Raw genomic sequence first — 17,150 nt, 5'->3', positions numbered from 1 at the left:
TTCATTGGCCTTGTGGATCCAAGAGACATTCTGACAGAAGGAGGCCACCTGATGCATTACAGCTATTGTGCCTTAGTAAGCTGGGCCACAGCAGCCAACATCGGAGTCGGGAAGCTGTTTTGATGGTTGGCAAATGCAAGTCTTGATAAGCGTAGACTGCGGCTCGGCTTCTCCGGGGTCGTATGGTGTCTGGAACACCCAAGGTTGTGGAGTGCTGGCGTGTGAGCTTAGTAGTGTTGGCGTACGAAGCTTTACATCTAGCTTGGAAAGCACCCTCTCTTAGTTGTACGGCACAAGGCCAGCACCTGCAAAGCCATCATGTATATTCTTCTCCGTCATAGAGGCAAAGAAGGTCTCGCGACGGGCACGCATGGACTCGAGCTTGGTGACGCGGCTGACCTGCGCGCATATCAAGTCCTCAACCTGACGACCCTACGCCTTTTTCAGCGGCCCAGGGCAGCCAACATCGAGTAGCTGCGGCATCTGGGAGGAGTGCGGAGGCATATAGAGGGTGAGAATGTTGTTAGGCTGGCAATGGAGTTCAAATTCGGTTCAGTGGCAGCTCCCGTGGCCGCCGAGAATCGACAAGCGGTATGTGCATTTCGTACGAGGTGCTGTGCGGAAATCGAAGTGCCTGAGCCAATCTTGGCCCACTGCATTGGCAGTCCAGCTATTGTCGGTAGTTGCGATGCGCCAGTCGGCTGGGAGGTTGCACTCGGTGTACCAGTTGCCGATGTGGTACTGCGCGGCCAAGATAGTGAACGGAGGGATGGCCCATCCAAGGGCATTGACTCCGTTGCCCATTCGCGGGTGCCAGGCTGGGCCAGCTTAGTCCTGCTACGGCCATCCGAGGTTGTAACCGCCATGCCCGCGAAGATAATGCCCATCATGAACCCCGTCTGATCGAAGCTGTCGACATCGGGTGCGGTCATTATAGCGGGCGGGTGTACACGGTGCCGCTCAGCAAAATGCTCAACTCCCTGAGCGAGGCTGCCCAGCGCTGCAGGGCCGTGGCCACGTTGTCGGAATCGACGGCCCCGTCCTCTGCCTGGAGCCTCAGCGGGTGGACCGTTGGATGCTCGTCTTGGACAGGCCGGGCCCCACCGCGGCGAGCAGGTGGTGCAGGGAGGCAACATCCGCTGGGCTGAAGATTAACCTGAGCAGCAAGAGAGAACTTTCGAGAGGAAAAACACGTTAGCATCAAAGGAACAAATCCGACAGGATCGTGGACACGTGGTAGTCAACTCGCCGACTTCAGGGCCGAAAGGCTGCATTAGCTTCCTGGACTGGTCGGTCCTTCCCCTGCGGTCCAGCCAGACGCTGTCTTCGTAAGAGTCCCAAAGGGTTGCCTCTTGTTCGAGTCCAAGTTGGACGGTCCCGGAGATAGCGGGCCGCTTGATGGACCTTCACATCGACAAACGCCACCACACCTCTTTCCCTTCACACGCTCTCACAAGATTGAGACGAATGCGTCCTGGCCGAAGATTGAGGGAGATTAACATTCAGATTCCCCTATAATGCGTGTCTGGCGTTCTCTTTCTTATATCCCTCTTGCTCGGCACCTTGTCCAGCATTCAGGTTCAAGGCTGTGTGTGTTCGGAACTCCCCGAGGGATGATTGCCAAGCGCGGCCTTGGCTAGTCGGTTCCAAAGATTCAAGGTCCCCCAACCAGGAAACGGGGATCAAGATCCATGCCCGGCTTGCCCAAAACATATTGCGGATGATCCTCGCAATGACGGCTGACCGATCCGGACCCATGTCTCATGAAGCCCCCAGAGCTCGGCCACGGGATCCAAGGCGGCCGTGGTAGTGTACCTAGGTAGTTACTGTTTCATGCACGCAAACCTGGTTGTGGGGTGCATGGTTCCCTCCATTCGCGTCGGCTAAATAGCGAGCGCGTGGGATTCCGCCGCAATTGGCCAACCTCGACATGCCGGCTGCCGCTTTAAGCATACGGAGTGTGTTTCCCGGATCTCAGGGTGACGCCCCACGGGGCAGGGGTCGCCTAGTGACCCGGCGGCCGGGCCGTTGGCGACGCCAACCTCCCGCGATGCCGCCGCACGGTTGCAATGTCACTCCCTAAGTCCGGAATGGCGGAACTGGAACCTCCTGGATGTTTGCGGACCTCCAGGATAAGAAGGGTAGAGTGCTGCCTGCAAGGCGGAACCGGGGTCCAGACTCCACGGGACTCATCTGACCAACACGTCCAACCCACACGTATCCGTATATCTATCTGACACCAACTCGCCTTGCCATCGAGGCGGCTCCTTGGAGAGCTCTCAGGGTGCCAGATATCGAATTCCAAAGCCCCCCAGTTACCTGCCCCAGCACCATCACGATGAAGGGACTTTTCAGTGCCGCCGCCCTCTCCCTGGCCGTCGGCCAGGCTTCGGCCCATTACATCTTCCAGCAACTCTCCATCAACGGGAACCAGTTTCCGGTGTACCAATAGTACGTTATGGCCATGTCTTCTCTTGCTTCTGGTTTCCCACCCCCAACTTCTCGATGCCCCTGACCCCAAACCTCCTCGGGAACCGGTCGGTGGCCTGATCTAAGAAGCAAAATTGACATTGGGCCGGCAGTATTCGCAAGAACACCAATTATAACAGTCCCGTTACCGATCTCACGTCCGACGATCTTCGGTGCAATGTCGGCGCCCAGGGTGCTGGGACAGACACCGTCACGGTGAAGGCCGGCGACCAGTTCACCTTCACCCTTGACACCCCTGTTTACCACCAGGGGCCCATCTCCATGTGAGTACGGCTTACAAGGTGGACATCGGCCCCGGCTAACAGTCCGCAGCTACATGTCCAAGGCCCCGGGCGCGGCGTCAGACTACGATGGCAGCGGCGGCTGGTTCAAGATCAAGGACTGGGGTGAGGACGGCCAACACACACATCTAGCATTCTTCGCAAGCAAACTAACAAGTCACAGGCCCGACTTTCAACGCCGACGGCACGGCCACCTGGGACATGGCCGGTATGTCTACTTTTCTCCTCATGACCCGCCCCGCCTCATCAACCGCGCGTGTCTAACTCCGTCAGGCTCATACACCTACAACATCCCGACCTGCATTCCCGACGGCGACTATCTGCTCCGCATCCAGTCGCTGGCCATCCACAACCCCTGGCCGGCGGGCATCCCGCAGTTCTACATCTCCTGCGCCCAGATCACCGTGACCGGCGGCGGCAACGGCAACCCTGGCCCGACGGCCCTCATCCCCGGCGCCTTCAAGGACACCGACCCGGGCTACACGGTGAACGTAAGCGCGCGCGCCCGCCCGGCTGGGGCTCCACCCCACGCAAGCCTCTTCGCTTCTGCTCTCTTGCTAACCCAGCCGCGCACCAGATCTACACGAACTTCCACAACTACACGGTTCCCGGCCCGGAGGTCTTCAGCTGCAACGGCGGCGGCTCGAACCCGCCCCCGCCGGTGAGTAGCAGCACGCCCGCGACCACGACGCTGGTCACGTCGACGCGCACCACGTCCTCCACGTCCTCCGCCTCGACGCCGGCCTCGACCGGCGGCTGCACCGTCGCCAAGTGGGGCCAGTGCGGCGGCAACGGGTACACCGGCTGCACGACCTGCGCGGCCGGGTCCACCTGCAGCAAGCAGAACGACTACTACTCGCAGTGCTTGTAAGGGAGGCCGCAAAGCATGAGGTGTTTGAAGAGGAGGAGAGGGGTCGGAAGGAACGGCGGAGTGGTCAGGGGGCGGGAACTGAGAGGGGCGGGAAGTCCAAGGGCTCACTAGGGGCCTCGGGCCCGGCTGCCCGACATCTTCGGTGCACATAGCTTGATACTTCACTGTACATATTCGCGTCGAATGTGGATCATTTTTCCTGGCATGTCGGCGCTTTCTTTCAAGGGCCCTTTGGCATTCAAGCCGCCGTCTTCCCTCCAGTTGCCTCGAACGGTTTACAAGGTCAAATTCAAGATGGTAAACGGCCATCCTTTTCACAGCTATCTAGGATGGAAAGATGGTGTCCGTCACTACATGCTGCGGCAGGCTACGAAACGCTCTGTGCGCAGCGGCAAACTTCAACTTTTCGGAGTGCAAGGCCTAGGCCCAGCTGGAAGATATCAAGCTTGCCGAGACATCCGATCCCCGTAACGACTGTCAGGTCGCGTTGGAGACCGGCATGCCCCTTACGAGAACTATCAATTGGACTCCAGTTTCCGTAGCAGCATGCCAGGTTAGACTCAACAAGCGCTTAAACGCAATGTTTGTTCCTGCCTTGCTCAAGCACGGACGATGGCAATGGCCCTGCCATTTCCAGTCGTCAAGAACAATGCTCAATCTCTGCTCGTCTCGAAGGGCGCCAGGGGGTGGGAATGCCCCGGGTGTCCCATTACCGAGCAGGCCGCTGGCTTTGAAGTTCGATCAAGCAGCTCGTAAGGTGTATCCCGACAGTAAATGGGTAACCAATCAAGGCACTGGCATGATGCAGGTACAAATACAAAAAGCCGTGCTGGTTAGCGTGAGTGAAGTAGTGCTCAGCTCCAAGGTTGCCGCACCCACAAGCGGACGCTGTGAAGCGCAGCCAAGTCGGGTCCCAAATCAGCAGCATCACTTCGATGCCGTAGTGGGCAATAAGTTCGATGGGGCGTGAAGTTTAATGTCGAGAGTTCACCGTCGTCAGGTGCGGTCGAGACTCGACAAGAGTGACGTCAGGTGGCCCACAGACACATAGGGCGGTTGGCAAGAACCAGAAGCTCTGGGATACAATACAACACTAGCTGGTTCTTCAGGCGAATACGAATACCAGTGGTGAGAGGAGATTTCAGATTTTAAAGTGCAAAAAATGTGAACCCTGATCGTCCTCACTGGACCAGCCTACTGGGTCGGGAAACTGTTGAGATTGTCTGAGATGGAGCTGCTAGGCACCAAATCAGGGTCTTGAGCTAGAGGGTAGCAGACTGAGTTCCTCACTGCCTCAGTCAGCAGGAGGCAAAACTCACCTACGCAGATGCCACTTCACACCTAGCTGGGTGAGAATCATTAGTCTGCCGTGCCACAGGCGTCATCAGGACAATCAATTTAGACCATCAGGTGGTCAATTGCCTACCTACATATAGGCCTAGATGGCCGTTTCTTTTGGCACGCTCATCAGCCGTGCTAGCACCAGGGCCTACTGATATTGCCAGTTATATCCTGTCATCAAGAGGACGACCTGCAGCGTCAGTTGCAGTCATGAAAAGTAAAGGAATCATAGCAAAAGATCGAACAAAAAGGAAAGGGAGAGAGACAAAATCGTGCATAAAACACGGTTAGAAGTGTACTAGATATCTTTTATGACAGTAAAAACAACGAGGTATCGTTGTTAAGGGCTAGCAAACAGCCCTTCGTATTACAAAAGCAGAGAGACGTGGTATGTTGAGCTGGAGCTCCCTCACCAGAGTGACCAGACCCAGCGGCAGCTATGAAGATGCCACCAGAGCTTCCTCACCAGTCTAGGTATCAATAACCCTCCCCTTCGGCCCTCAGTCATCCCCCATCTTCGCCGCGATAGGGAATACCCGCCTCCACTTTCTCCGTCGCATAGTAGCTTGGGCCTTTAGGCGGCTTCCGTCTCTTTGTCTTGCAAACGGTTTTAAACCTGAGCATACCGTAGTCCTCGGCCGCGTGAAGTTTGGCATGCTCTCCCTGGGACAGCTAGAATCCGGTGTCTGGTACTACCTTCTTAGGCAACGTGTGCTGCTCCTCCCCCGTCCCCCTGGCCAGCGCGCTTTTTCATTCAAACTCAAGCACCTCTATCGTCTCGAGCGCCCTGCCGCGCCTTCGCTATCTGCCACCACTTTACATACGAGTCCCGCCACATAGACTCCCATGGCCACCCCGGGATCAATGAACCTCCGCCAAAGCAGTCGGACGGCTTTGCGGGGTGAATCCGGTGGACTTAGCACCCGAAGGCACCTGTCCTGGGTTGGACTTGTAGGGGCGTCGAAGCAAAACTCCCTTGGGGGTTATCGTAGCCAACTACCTTCCTTCTTCAGGCCCGGGATCAGGGCTATAATGTTATTCCTCTCTTTTGAGGATCTAATTGTATAGTTCTATTCTCCACTTAATGCTCTTGGGTGCCCCTGGTGGTGAGTGAGTGCAGACAGTATAATCTGCTTGCAACATGGTTTCTGAGATTCGAACATGGAGTATTAATGCTTTCTTGTCGCGTGGGAAGTACCGGCCCCGCGCGCTGTATCGCAGTATCCAGAACGCCTGATACTCGCTAATATCCCAGGAAAATATATCCAAAACTTTATGAACGCCGGTAGGGGCACCAACCCCTATTATCGCTTTAGCCATCGACGCATTACACCGCATCGGTCGTGCTCCAGCACGCCCTCTCCAAGGTCTTCAACCACTTGCCCGTGGCCGCGGCGTGCGAGTTGCGCAGGTGCTGCCGGAAGTTGTCGGCGCGGTAGAAGTTCTTGTTGCGGTCGCACTGGCCGACGTGGTGCACCGACTCGACGTGGTCGACGAGGCTCGCCTCGTCGCGCTGCCCGTCGGCCGTGCGGGCGAAGCCGCCGCCGCAGAAGCCGCAGAGATCCCAGACCACGCCCTCGCACACGTCGGCGTGGAACGCCAGCAGCGGGTTCTCGAGCCCCTTGCAGGACCAGAAGTCGGACTTGACGTGGATGGCGTTGATGTGCCGCTCGGCCTCAGTGGGGCTCTTGAAGCGCTTCTTGCACTGCGAGCACGGATGGGGTTTCTCGGCTTCGTGAAGTCTAGCGAGGGGGTCAGCATCTCGGTCAGTAGATATATGTTTTTTTTTTTTTTTTTTTTTCTTGGAAAGTACGGAGGAAAAACGTACGCTAATTCCTCCCTCGTGTGGAACTGCCTCGGTGCCCTGGGGCAACAGCTGCAGACGAAGGTGGGGTCTTGGCCGACAGCTGGCGGTTCCTTCTTCAGTGCACTCTCTCGCAGTATTTGATCCAGTGATTGCGACGAGCCGTTATGCTGACCCGAGAACAGCGCTGTTGGATCGACAGTGCCGAGGTCGACGCCCAGGTCGGCATTCAGGTTCGTGACACTGCCGGAGAAGGACATCCTGGCAACCAAGGAGGACTCGTACAAGCTCGTCATATCGGTTGTGAAGGTCCGTGGCAAGCTGTCCGAGCTCTGGTTGGAGAACATGCTCGAGGGTTGCGCCGAGTAACAGCTACCGATCGAATCCCTCTTACCGTGACCGGGGAACGGCCGCTGGAAGGCCAGGCTATCCCGCCCACCAACAAGCCTGGGGGAGATCGGCGGTTCGATCTTGGCGTGAGCCGCGGATGGGGTGTCGATGGCCATGGGGGATCTCGACCCTGACATGCCCGGGGCGAAAGGCCCTGAATCAGGGAAGTCTAGAGAACCGATTTGAAGAAGTCGCCTGAGAAATTGATACGGTGACCTGATGCCGGCCTCGTGCCACTTATCCACCTCAAAAGCCACCCGTGCAGATGAATGATGAAGCTCTGGGACCGAAGCCTCCGGGATTACCGAACTATCGGTTAGGGCGTAGTGCAATCTCCCGTCCAGGAGAGGATCGTACTTGGCCGACGCAGCGGTGAACAATACCGCAGGCAGGTGCAGGTACTGGGTGGCTGAAAGTTCTTCGGCCGGCACGTCGTCGGCGGACTGGAAGCGGAGCTGCCTTTCGATGGCGATCAAGGCATGCCGCACAGGCCCCTGGATATGGAAGCTGTAGAAGGTCGAAAGCCACCAGCGGCGATCCCGCATGTTTTCCTTGTTGAAGATGACGGAGGACAGCTCGTCGACATAAGCTGCAACTTTCGAGCTGAGGTTGCGTATGCACTCGACTCTGCACTGGCCGCGGCGGCAATCTTCGTGGGCCTCGGGTGAGAGAAGATTTGCTGCGTGGAGCCGCAGTGCTTCGAGACAGTGTTTGAGGCAGACCATGGAGAGAATCACCAGGGAGGTCTGCGACTGCGTGAGCATTGCAGCCGCTTATGTGAAGGGGTGGCGTCAGCTTACCTGGCCAACCTCTGATTCGTAAACGCACGCGGCTTCTAGCATCCGCATGAAGCTCTCCCACGATTTGATCTCGAGCAAGGAAAGGAGGCCTTGGTTTTCTGCTAGCTCCCAGGCGATCACGGCGATCAGCTCGGTGTACGTGAACGCTTTACCCCCCGACGAGTAGCTTCTTTGGAGCGAGTCGCGGTCGCGGTATCGCCCAGTTTCGATGAAAGCGCAGAAGGAATTGTGAAGACTATGGTCCGTGATCGAAAGCTTGTGTGATGCGCCTTCGAAAACGGCCTTCATGTCGGCCAGTCTCTGGCTTTCGGCAGCGAGGAGACATCGGTCAGCCGCGTCAACAGAGCGGCACCGCTGGGACACAGCAGGGCTTTCCCCAGCCTCAAGGCCGCATGGCCGGGTCGAGCCGGGACACAGCAGTTGTGGCGGGACCGAATCCCGGAGAGGACCTCGCCGGCAGCCGATCAGCGGCCACAGAGGCGCATCTTCCCCGAGATGCGGAGTGGGGACGCTCTGCAGACAGCACCTACACGGGCCGCCAGGGTCGCACTGGAGAACGATCAGTCGCGGATTTACAGAGGCGCCGCGGCCGAGGAAGTAAAGCTCACTTTGCGGCGGAGGACCTTGCATCTCCAGCAAGCGCCGCCAGCGCCTTCCAGGGCCCTCATATCCCGCCGGCCATTCTCGCTCAGGGGCCCTCGTCGTCCGCCTTTGGAAATGGACGTCTTGAGGGTTGATATGATGCGTTCGCTGCGGCTCGGGCGCCGTGCTAATGGCTGGTCCGTCGGGACGGTTTTGGGTGGGGTTGGTTGCGAGGGCAGAAGGCTCGGGCCGTAGGTGTCCGGGACTGCGCTCTCGGGGATCGGAAGGAACTCTGGAACCACGGGCAGGTCAGGCAGGCAAAGAGTAGAATCAAGCTCCGTGGAGGAACGGGAAAGCGAGGAAGCGAGAGATCCGGAGGCGAGCGGCGGTTGTGATTGCGGGGGAGCATGGTTGAGCCGGGACATGGCGACCTCGCGACTCCTGACATCGTGGCTGTAACCCAAGCCCAGCTCCATGGCCAGGCTGTGCAGGACGACGGCCTTGGCGGGGTCGCAATTCTTGAACCTGATCTCATCACCGGCCCAGCCCTTGGACAGAAGAGACAATTGCCGGCGCAACCGCTGGTGCGCCATGCCGTGGCCGTGCGCGCCGTCGTCGAGGTGCTTCGAATCCTCGGACCCTGCATCACAGCGCGACATTGAAAAATCGGTGGGCGTGGGGGAGGGTTGAGCCCGCTGGACGACCGGCATGGTGCTGGCGGTAGAGGTGGATGGAGGCTGGCCATCGTAGCCGGAGAGACTCGGCAAGACGCCTTCGTCCTCGGCGAACAGAAGATCTGCGGGGAAGGACGTGGCCTGGGAACCGTAGTTCAGGCTGAGATCGGGCTCAAGGTCCATGACGCCCGCAGACCAGAAGTTGTCGAAGTCAAAATCGAGATCCGTGGGGTCTCCAAGCGCCTGAACAGCGGCGACATCTTGGCCGAGGGCACTGAACCGGCTGGCCGCGCCATCATCGTGGAAGTGCGCATCTACTCTTGAGTGAGCTGGAGCGCCTGAGCATCAAGAACACGCACCGGGGCCATTCCCATACCCATGGGTTCAATTGCTTCAGGGTGCAGGGCCCCGGAGCGGGCCGCCGCGCGTGCGTGCTGGAGTCGCGAGGAGAGCGAAAGTGGGGTAGGGCACTGGTTTCGGGCAGTTGAGACAGCGCGTCCACTGCGGTGCCTGGAGGAGTGGCCCACAACGGCTCAAAACTCGAAAGAGCTTGCTGCGCCTCCGACGGTGGAAGCAATTCCATCCACCGAACAGAACTCCGATCTGTATTCAAGCCATTCCTCCTCTGACTGAGGTCGTCAAACCGAGAAGATGACCGGCGTATCCGTGCGTGCTGTTTCAGGTCTCTAGGGTTAGAACGCGCCAATCGAGAAGTGAGGTGGTCGTGATTTTCCACAACGGAGGCGACCCCTCCGCAGAACTGCTGCGGCCGGTCCTCGGTGGGATTCTGCAGGTGCAGGAGCACGCAGGGACGCCCGGTTGGGGAATGTTAACGTTTAAGCTTCACGGCGGGAAGAGCAAGGCGGCCGCCAATTCGTTGCTTACTCCGACTCGGCGAGGGCTTGCCAAGAGTGGGGCAGCCTCGAACGGGCAGTCGTACCCGGCGCGAGATAAATCGACAGTGCCCTGGGAAGCTCAGTTTCTTGCCGTCTTTAACTCCCAACTTCATGATAGTCGTCAGAGTCGGGCTACAGTGGGAACTTCAATACCTAAGAACGGAATACTACAACAGCACTTAGAAGAGAGGAAAACTATAACCTCTATAGCATCCTTACATGTAAGCAGTTTCAGCATGGTCGAGCCAAACGCAGCCCTCCACGAGTTAACCAACTGCCGTCAGCATTCAGTGCACGAGCACCGTAAAAAAGCACGGTTCTGCAATGTGCTGCAGCTGCAAGACTAGGTGGTTCGTGAGGACCGCGTGCCTGGCAGGGGTGCCATGCAGCCGGAAGCAGCTGCCTGGCTGCCTTGCTCGAACCTTGGCACCCTCTCCACCCACCTTCAGTCGGGTGCTCGCCATCCTGCAACTGTACGGATGCCAGCCCGCTGCAAAAGATGCGAGGGAGGGTCCCAACGTGTTGTGTGCCAAACCCCGGGCGCTGCTCGTCTTCAGTTCACGTGTTGTGTGCCGAAGGCCCGGCGCTGCTCGTCTCCAGTTCAGCACCCGATTGTACCGCACAGTAAGGGATATGAAGCCCGGTCACACGGCAATGCTGTGATTTGCAGCTTGCCTTGTTAGCAGCTGTCTCAGATCTGATCTACGCTGGTCTCTCTTTCCAGGTTGCTATTCGGGAACTTAGGTCCCTGAATGATCACCCCTGAGCTCGTGTCCTATTTTAGCCACGGAATTGCCCAACCAATCAGTCCCAGACGCTTGAACGGCTGAACATCACCTCGGATCTTGATTCTGCACGGCAAAACAAACGACACCATCGACAACACGACAGGCAGGCCAGCCCTGCCTACACTTACGCTCTGGGCTTCGGGCCAATCCCCTTGCCCTCCAGCGCGTCCTCGACCTCGGTGCCAAGAATCTCCCAGCCTTTCCCGCGGAACCGCTTGGGCCAGATGCCGTTCCTGCCCGGCGCCAGGATGCCGTTCGGGTCGAGCGCGTCCTTGATGGTCTCGTTGAAGCGCATGAGCGCGTTCTGTCCCCAGTTGTACGTGCCGGCCACCATGTCCGCGAACAGGATGTGCGTGCGGTACTCGCCGTAGCCCTCGGCCGCCGCCTCGGCGATCATCTCGCGCATGCAGGCCGCCGCCCGCCGCTTCTCGTCGAGCGACGACCGGTCGTACACGATGTTGACGATGTAGTGCATCTCGCGCCCCGCCACGCACAGCGTCGGGATCAGGTCCAGGCCGTGCTTGGCGTGCAGCCGCACCACGATGTCGTGCACGATCTTGGCGTCGCGCCCCCGCGTCGGCACGATCGGGCTGAAGAACAGGTGCGCCGCGTTGGGCACCCAGTTGAGCCAGTCGAGCTCGCGCAGCACCGGCACGCCGCTGCACACGCTCACCCGCGAGTGCAGGTAGTGATCTGCCGGCAGGTCCTCCGGAAGGAGCATCTTGGCCCCCGGGATCTTGGAGAAGGCGGTCCGGATCACGTCGAGCTGCTTCGCGATGCTGGCCGCGTCGCCGTACTGCGTGCCGTAGAACACCCAGGACACGTCGCCCAGCGGCAGCTTGGCCGCATGCTCCCGGATGGCCTCGCGGGGGATCGGCCCCGGCCCGCTGTAGAAGTCAGATTTGGGCCTGGCCGTGGTGGCGAGCTCCTGGATGACGTGCCGCAGCTGCGGGATATTGCCGAGGATTCGCTGCTGCGCCAGCGGCCGGATGATCTCGACGATCTCCGGGAAGTCTTCCTCGCGCGGGAACGTGATGACATAGGACTGATGGCCAATCTCCGGCATCAGCCAGATACCCATGCGGACGACGATGCCGAAGTTACTCTGCGAGAAGATGCCGTCGACGTAGGGCCCGTACGCCGGCTGGAATGACTGCCACGTTGGGTTGTCGGCCCCATCCTTGCCCGGTAGTGCTCCCATTCCTGTCCGAAGGAGTTCGCCATTCGGAAGGACGATCTCCATGCCGCAGTGGTTTGCGAAGTGGTCCCCGTACGGCGTATATCTTGGGCTTTGTCAGCGTGGGCTGTGCTTTTTCCTCTCGGGGACGCCGATGCTCACCCCACGCCTCTGTCGATGGCATTACCAAGTACACTGCCTCCCCCGACGTCCGGGGTATCGATCCAGAGCGGCAGCTTCCTCCGCTGGATCTCCTCGTACAACGCAAAGTACGAAACGCCCGGCTCAACAAGGCACGAGGCATTTTCTGCGTCGATGTTCAGGATCCGATTCATCCTCCGGCCGAGGTCGATCACCACACTCCCCGGGACTCGCGGCGCCGTGCCGCCATACCCGATATTCCTCCCCATGGAGATGGGGTAGATTGGGATCTTGTGCTTGTTGGCCCACCGCACGATCGCCTGCACGTCCTCCACCGACCCTGGATACACGACAGCGCTGGAAACGAGGTCTTCTTGGAGGGCGATATGGTACGCATCGTGCGTGTTTCTGCTCGGCCGCCGCCGCCGCCGCCGCCGGTCAGAGACCTAAAACCTCCCTCCCCGTTTCCCAGTCACAGCGGGGCGCAGGGAGAGTACTTACGGATGCTCCACATACCACCCGTCGACGAGCGGCTTGTCGTTGATGTCGACATGCTCGTCGCCAAGGATCTGCTTCAACTCGCCAATGGCTTGGTTGAACTCGGCCCGAGTGGTGTCGGGCGGGAGCCGGGGCAGCTCCCCTTGGCGAGGCACACTTTCTGGCAGGGTCCGCTTGCTGAGAAGGCGGTTTTTCGACTCGGTTCCGAAGTCTAGAAGCCGCTCAGGAAGGCCGGAATGCCGGGTGGCAAGCGTGGGCGGCGGCGGGAAGGAGGGTTCGGACGACATCGCGCATTGGGAGCCTCAGGTCTCGTTGGTGGGACTTACGCCGGGATTGAAACTCGATGAAAAATGACGGACATTTCATTTCTCTTCGGGGCTCTTGGCCCATTGGAACTCAACACGACTTTATCCTCGTCCATCATGCTTACTCGAGTAGCGCTACCATTCGACGCCCGTTGGGGCAAACCCCGCATGCCCCGAACGAAGGGGGAAGGCGTACCCTTCGTCTCGGCAGCCCTTTTCCAGCCAAAACCGGAAATAAATCTGCATCTCAGAGCTGCCAAATCGGCATTCGGGATGCCAATTGCCGTTGAACATCGACAGTGCCCCGCACAAGATGGTTCGAACTGGCACGGATATGGTTGTCAACGGTCGAACGGTGTCGGAAGAGGAATCCGGTAGGGTCTTTTTCTAAACAAACAAGGTATTCATGCAAGGTTTGCAGCACGCGAGCTCTCAATCGGTTTCATGAAACATCGATTTCTTGGTCTCCTCGTCGGCTGTCATCATGGGTTCTCAGGAAGCTTACTCGCGTCTCCCATCTCCTCATAATCCTCCCTTGCGGGGTATGTATGGTCCTTGGTCTGCAGATGGCGCTGTAACTGACACTCCACTTGATACCAGTGATCGTCGTCGGGGCAGGCTTGGGCGGGTGTGCCGCTGCCATTGCTCTTCACCACCATGGCCATGAGGTGGTCGCTGTTCTGGACAAAGTCCGCCAGTTCCACCGACTCGGGGATTCGCTTGGCCTGGGTGAAAATGCTTTCCGGCTGCTGGCCCGCTGGGGCTGTGATGTTAGAGAGATCCAGGAGATCGGCAACCAGGCCCCGACCATGAAGATCCGTAGATGGCACGATGGGAAGGTGCTCGCCGAGCAGCCGCTCATGGACATGGCGGGCTATATCGGACATCGGGGGGACTACCACGATATTTTTCTAAAGTGGTGCGTACCCTTTCCCCATCTCCTATGACTACCTCCTACCCGTCTTTCCACTTGTCCGCCGCATTCCACCTAAAACCACTTCCTCCCAGGGTCCGGGAACGAGGCATTCCCATCCGCATGGGTGCCGAGGTGGCGTCGTACGACGACGCGGAGCCGGCGCCGTCGCTGACGCTCGCCTCGGGCGAGACGCTGACGGCCGACGTGATCGTCGCCGCGGACGGGATCAAGTCGCTGGCGCGGCACCTCGTGCTCGGCGCGCGCGACGACCCGGTCTCGAGCGGCTACGCCTGCTTCCGCGCCTTCTTCGAGACGACCGCCGAGATGCGCGCCGACCCGGCCCGCAACGCCTACCTGGACGGCGACTGCGTCAACTTCTGGATCGGGCCGGACATGCATGTGGTGCAGAACACGCTCCGCGGGGGACGCGAGTTTAACTGGTAATTTCCATTCTTGCTTTCCCTCTTCTTTCTCACTTTTGTCCCGTTTGCCGCTAGGTTATCACTACTGCAAATTATCCTGCGAGGCATAGCTGATTGACATACCCAGGATCCTGACCCACAAAGACGACGGCGACGTGCCCGAGTCGTGGTTCCAGCCCGGGGACATGGACGAGGTGCGCCGGCTGGTGGCGGACATCGACCCGAGCATCCGCGGGGCGATCCAGTCGACCGAGAAGTGCCTCGACTGGAAGATCTGCTACCGCAAGCCGCTGCCGACGTGGGTGTCGCCGCGGTCGCACCGCATCGTGCTGCTTGGCGACAGCTGCCACGCGCACCTGCCGACGTCGGCGCAGGGCGCCAGCCAGGCCACCGAGAGCGCGGGGGTGCTGGCCGCCTGCCTGGCCATGGCCGGCCGCGACGAGGTCAAGATCGCCACGCGCGCGTACGAGAAGCTGCGCTTCCCGCGCATCCGCGTCAGCCAGACGCACGGCGAGGACCTCCGCGATCGGTGGCATAATGTGCTAAAGAACGTGGACGAGAACGTCGAGATCGATCCCGAGGTGGTCAAGATCAAGGTCAGAGACAATATCCGGCCCATTTCTCCGTCGGCAGGGACCCCGTGACTGACAACATACGGCAGAACCGCCCGCTATACTCGTTTGACTCGGAGCAGGATGCGAAGGAGAAGTGGAGTGAAGTCTCCGCGAGGGTGCGGGAGGAGTTTTCCAGGGGTAAGATAGAGCCGCTCTGTTAGTAGGTTCCGCGCTGTGCTGGAGGCACCCGGGGGGATGAAGGGTTTCTACAGCCAGGGGCAATGGAACCCCCAAAGAGCGGTTTAATGCAACATCCGGTAACTCCTAGTGGTGAACTGGGGGTAATAGGGAGGATTAAAGGAATTGGAACCGAATTGGATCCCTTCGGGAACCTGAATCAGCCCAGCTTAACTCATCCTCTTCTCTGCGCCTTTGTCAAGAAGGATACTTTCCAGTCGATAAAAGCGACGCGATGTTCAGTGTGATGGCCTTGAGCCTCCAAGGTTCCAGGGCCAAAACCCTGTCCGCAAAACCCTTAAGGCCAACTATCTGTGCCTCGTAGTGTCTTCCATACGGAGACCATGCTGAAAACGAGGAAGGTTGCGGATACTCTGGAGCTCGGCAAAAGGCAAGTCTCAATCAGTTACCCTGTCCCGTAGCAACCTGGCTTCTCCTATACTCGTCAATGACCCGCTGCACCTCCTCCGGTTCGAAATCGCCCGCGTAGTCGGCCACCGTGTCCCCGAAGCGATTCTTGGCCGTCGGGTCCGCCCCGTTGGCCACCAGCACCTTCAAGACGTCCAAGAAGCCGTGCCGCATCGCAGAATGCACCGGCCGATCGCCCGAGAATCTGTTCGCTATGTTGAAGTATGTGGCCCGGTGCTCCCGGCTGCCGAGCAGCTCGGCCAGAGCTTCGATGGAGCCTGCGAACTGTCAGCTTCGCGCTGAGGAGAAGATAATTCCGGGTCGGCGGCTGACGTGTTTGTCCTCCCTTGGCGGCGGTGTGGGCCGCTGTCTGCTGGAAGTCGTCTTTGCAGCCGAACAGGACTTGGGCCGGGGACACGCCTTCCCGTTCGGCCAAGTGCTTGATTGCGGCTGTCATTTTGGCCACCTCCCCCTGGCCGGCGTAGACAGCGATTTGATGCGACTCCTCGGGCGTGATACGCATGATGTATGATTGAAAACTTCAAGGACTGTGGTCAGTCTTGTCGGTCATACAGCGAGGAGAGATTAAGAACGATGATGCCAGCGTTGGCCTTCCTATAGCATCATCGCAGGACTGATTCGTTCGTTGCCTGGTGGCACGTTCCATGGGAGGCGCCAGTCTGAAATCTTTATGATAGTCTTCCCCATCTCGGAAGTCCGAGTCCACCTCCGTCCGCCCTTTTAGCGAACAGCACCTTCCGCTAATGATTATGATGCAGCGTCAAAAAGTAGGCGAAAGATTGAGCCTGCCGGAAGGAAATACCTGCTGCCCGGCGGTATGTGACCCATCTTTACTGCAGTCTCTTCAACGGAGCCCGATTTCCAGGTTCCATTCCATCTTGGGGATCGCGACAGCGACAGAGTGCATGTTGGATTGACCTTCAGCTGGCCATCAGGCAGCAGCATGGGATTGGCTGAAGTGGGCGACGTGCGACGTATGCAGCTGGCTGCCAGATTCACTCCGCAGGACACCTGCGGTCACCGAGCAGAATCAAGGATCAAGTTGTGATCTTGTCAACATTCTACACTGCGGACATGGTCACCTGGCGCATGCGACATATGGCGCAGTTGCAAGAACTGAGAGTCTCGTCGATCTTGGCAAGTCCGGTCTGGATGGCGTCGCCAAACTCTAACTACAGGCGGTTGGGCGATCAAAAGCGGAAGAATTCCATTATAGGGTCGTGGTGCGAGCTGGCCGAAGCTTGCTGGTGATTCTTCCTCGGGGGGTCTCAACACGACCCACAGTCTGAAGGCCAAACTTAGCATACAGCGGAACCCCCTCTGGTACAGCGAGCACATATGCCCACCGTCCATGTTGATCCGTCTCTTCACATATCCGCTGCGTCATCATCGACCCAATCGAACTTCGAAACGAATCAACTTACTTAGGGCATACCTTGTCAAAATCCTTGAGGACCCGGCAACGCTCCTCCTTAGGGTTTCCGAGACAGCAACCCAGCCGTCTCATCAAGTTCCCTCTGGCAGCCTTGCCTTTTTGCGTTCTTTGTTCGTCTG

General features: G+C 58.8%; 5 protein-coding genes across 5 annotated transcripts; 2 read left to right on the top strand and 3 right to left on the bottom strand.

Moving 5' to 3' along the window:
* Window positions 1–2,120: 2,120 nt before the first annotated feature.
* On the top strand, window positions 2,121–4,017 carry THITE_2112626 (glycoside hydrolase family 61 protein). The gene is made up of 6 exons (XM_003651820.1): window positions 2,121–2,451; window positions 2,583–2,753; window positions 2,803–2,876; window positions 2,935–2,979; window positions 3,045–3,262; window positions 3,349–4,017. The coding sequence occupies exons 1-6, from the start codon at window positions 2,339–2,341 to the stop codon at window positions 3,640–3,642; spliced, it is 915 nt and encodes a 304-aa protein (XP_003651868.1). The 5' UTR covers window positions 2,121–2,338; the 3' UTR covers window positions 3,643–4,017.
* Window positions 4,018–5,961: 1,944 nt separating this feature from the next.
* On the bottom strand, window positions 5,962–10,041 carry THITE_2112620 (uncharacterized protein). The gene is made up of 5 exons (XM_003651819.1): window positions 9,610–10,041; window positions 8,586–9,547; window positions 7,978–8,526; window positions 6,812–7,923; window positions 5,962–6,725 (listed from the first exon to the last, which is right to left on the bottom strand). The coding sequence occupies exons 1-5, from the start codon at window positions 9,611–9,613 to the stop codon at window positions 6,311–6,313; spliced, it is 3,042 nt and encodes a 1,013-aa protein (XP_003651867.1). The 5' UTR covers window positions 9,614–10,041; the 3' UTR covers window positions 5,962–6,310.
* An 885-nt stretch (window positions 10,042–10,926) lies between these two features.
* THITE_2112618 (uncharacterized protein) lies at window positions 10,927–12,696 on the bottom strand. Its single transcript, XM_003651818.1, has 2 exons — window positions 12,257–12,696; window positions 10,927–12,200 (listed from the first exon to the last, which is right to left on the bottom strand). The coding sequence occupies exons 1-2, from the start codon at window positions 12,502–12,504 to the stop codon at window positions 11,042–11,044; spliced, it is 1,407 nt and encodes a 468-aa protein (XP_003651866.1). The 5' UTR covers window positions 12,505–12,696; the 3' UTR covers window positions 10,927–11,041.
* Window positions 12,697–13,195: 499 nt separating this feature from the next.
* THITE_2112616 (uncharacterized protein) lies at window positions 13,196–15,366 on the top strand. The gene is made up of 5 exons (XM_003651817.1): window positions 13,196–13,580; window positions 13,639–13,957; window positions 14,047–14,394; window positions 14,504–14,972; window positions 15,038–15,366. The coding sequence occupies exons 1-5, from the start codon at window positions 13,523–13,525 to the stop codon at window positions 15,149–15,151; spliced, it is 1,308 nt and encodes a 435-aa protein (XP_003651865.1). The 5' UTR covers window positions 13,196–13,522; the 3' UTR covers window positions 15,152–15,366.
* Window positions 15,367–15,569: 203 nt separating this feature from the next.
* THITE_2143236 (uncharacterized protein) lies at window positions 15,570–16,098 on the bottom strand (the record flags this gene model as incomplete). Its single annotated transcript, XM_003651816.1, has 2 exons — window positions 15,570–15,853; window positions 15,909–16,098. 2 exons carry the CDS (start codon window positions 16,096–16,098, stop codon window positions 15,570–15,572), a joined length of 474 nt encoding a protein of 157 aa, XP_003651864.1.
* Between the last annotated feature and the right edge of the window lie 1,052 nt (window positions 16,099–17,150).

This window comes from Thermothielavioides terrestris, chromosome 2 (genome assembly GCF_000226115.1).
Source record: "Thermothielavioides terrestris NRRL 8126 chromosome 2, complete sequence".
Classification (NCBI taxonomy): Eukaryota; Fungi; Ascomycota; class Sordariomycetes; order Sordariales; family Chaetomiaceae; genus Thermothielavioides; species Thermothielavioides terrestris.
The sequence above is the reverse complement of the archived record's forward strand: the minus strand, read 5'-3'. Positions and strand labels throughout refer to the sequence as shown.

Coding starts and splice junctions, on each gene's coding strand:
- THITE_2112626 (XM_003651820.1), top strand. CDS start 2,339: ATGAAGGGACTTTTCAGTGCCGCCGCCCTCTCCCTGGCCGTCGGCCAG. Junction 2,754..2,802: donor CACCAGGGGCCCATCTCCAT/GTGAGTACGGCT, acceptor AACAGTCCGCAG/CTACATGTCCAAGGCCCCGG. Junction 3,263..3,348: donor ACCCGGGCTACACGGTGAAC/GTAAGCGCGCGC, acceptor GCCGCGCACCAG/ATCTACACGAACTTCCACAA.
- THITE_2112620 (XM_003651819.1), bottom strand. Junction 8,527..8,585: donor GCAAGGTCCTCCGCCGCAAA/GTGAGCTTTACT, acceptor ATCGTTCTCCAG/TGCGACCCTGGCGGCCCGTG. Junction 6,726..6,811: donor CACACGAGGGAGGAATTAGC/GTACGTTTTTCC, acceptor CCCCCTCGCTAG/ACTTCACGAAGCCGAGAAAC.
- THITE_2112618 (XM_003651818.1), bottom strand. CDS start 12,504: ATGGGGAGGAATATCGGGTATGGCGGCACGGCGCCGCGAGTCCCGGGG. Junction 12,201..12,256: donor GCCATCGACAGAGGCGTGGG/GTGAGCATCGGC, acceptor ACAAAGCCCAAG/ATATACGCCGTACGGGGACC.
- THITE_2112616 (XM_003651817.1), top strand. CDS start 13,523: ATGGGTTCTCAGGAAGCTTACTCGCGTCTCCCATCTCCTCATAATCCT. Junction 13,958..14,046: donor CACGATATTTTTCTAAAGTG/GTGCGTACCCTT, acceptor ACTTCCTCCCAG/GGTCCGGGAACGAGGCATTC. Junction 14,395..14,503: donor GGGGGACGCGAGTTTAACTG/GTAATTTCCATT, acceptor TGACATACCCAG/GATCCTGACCCACAAAGACG.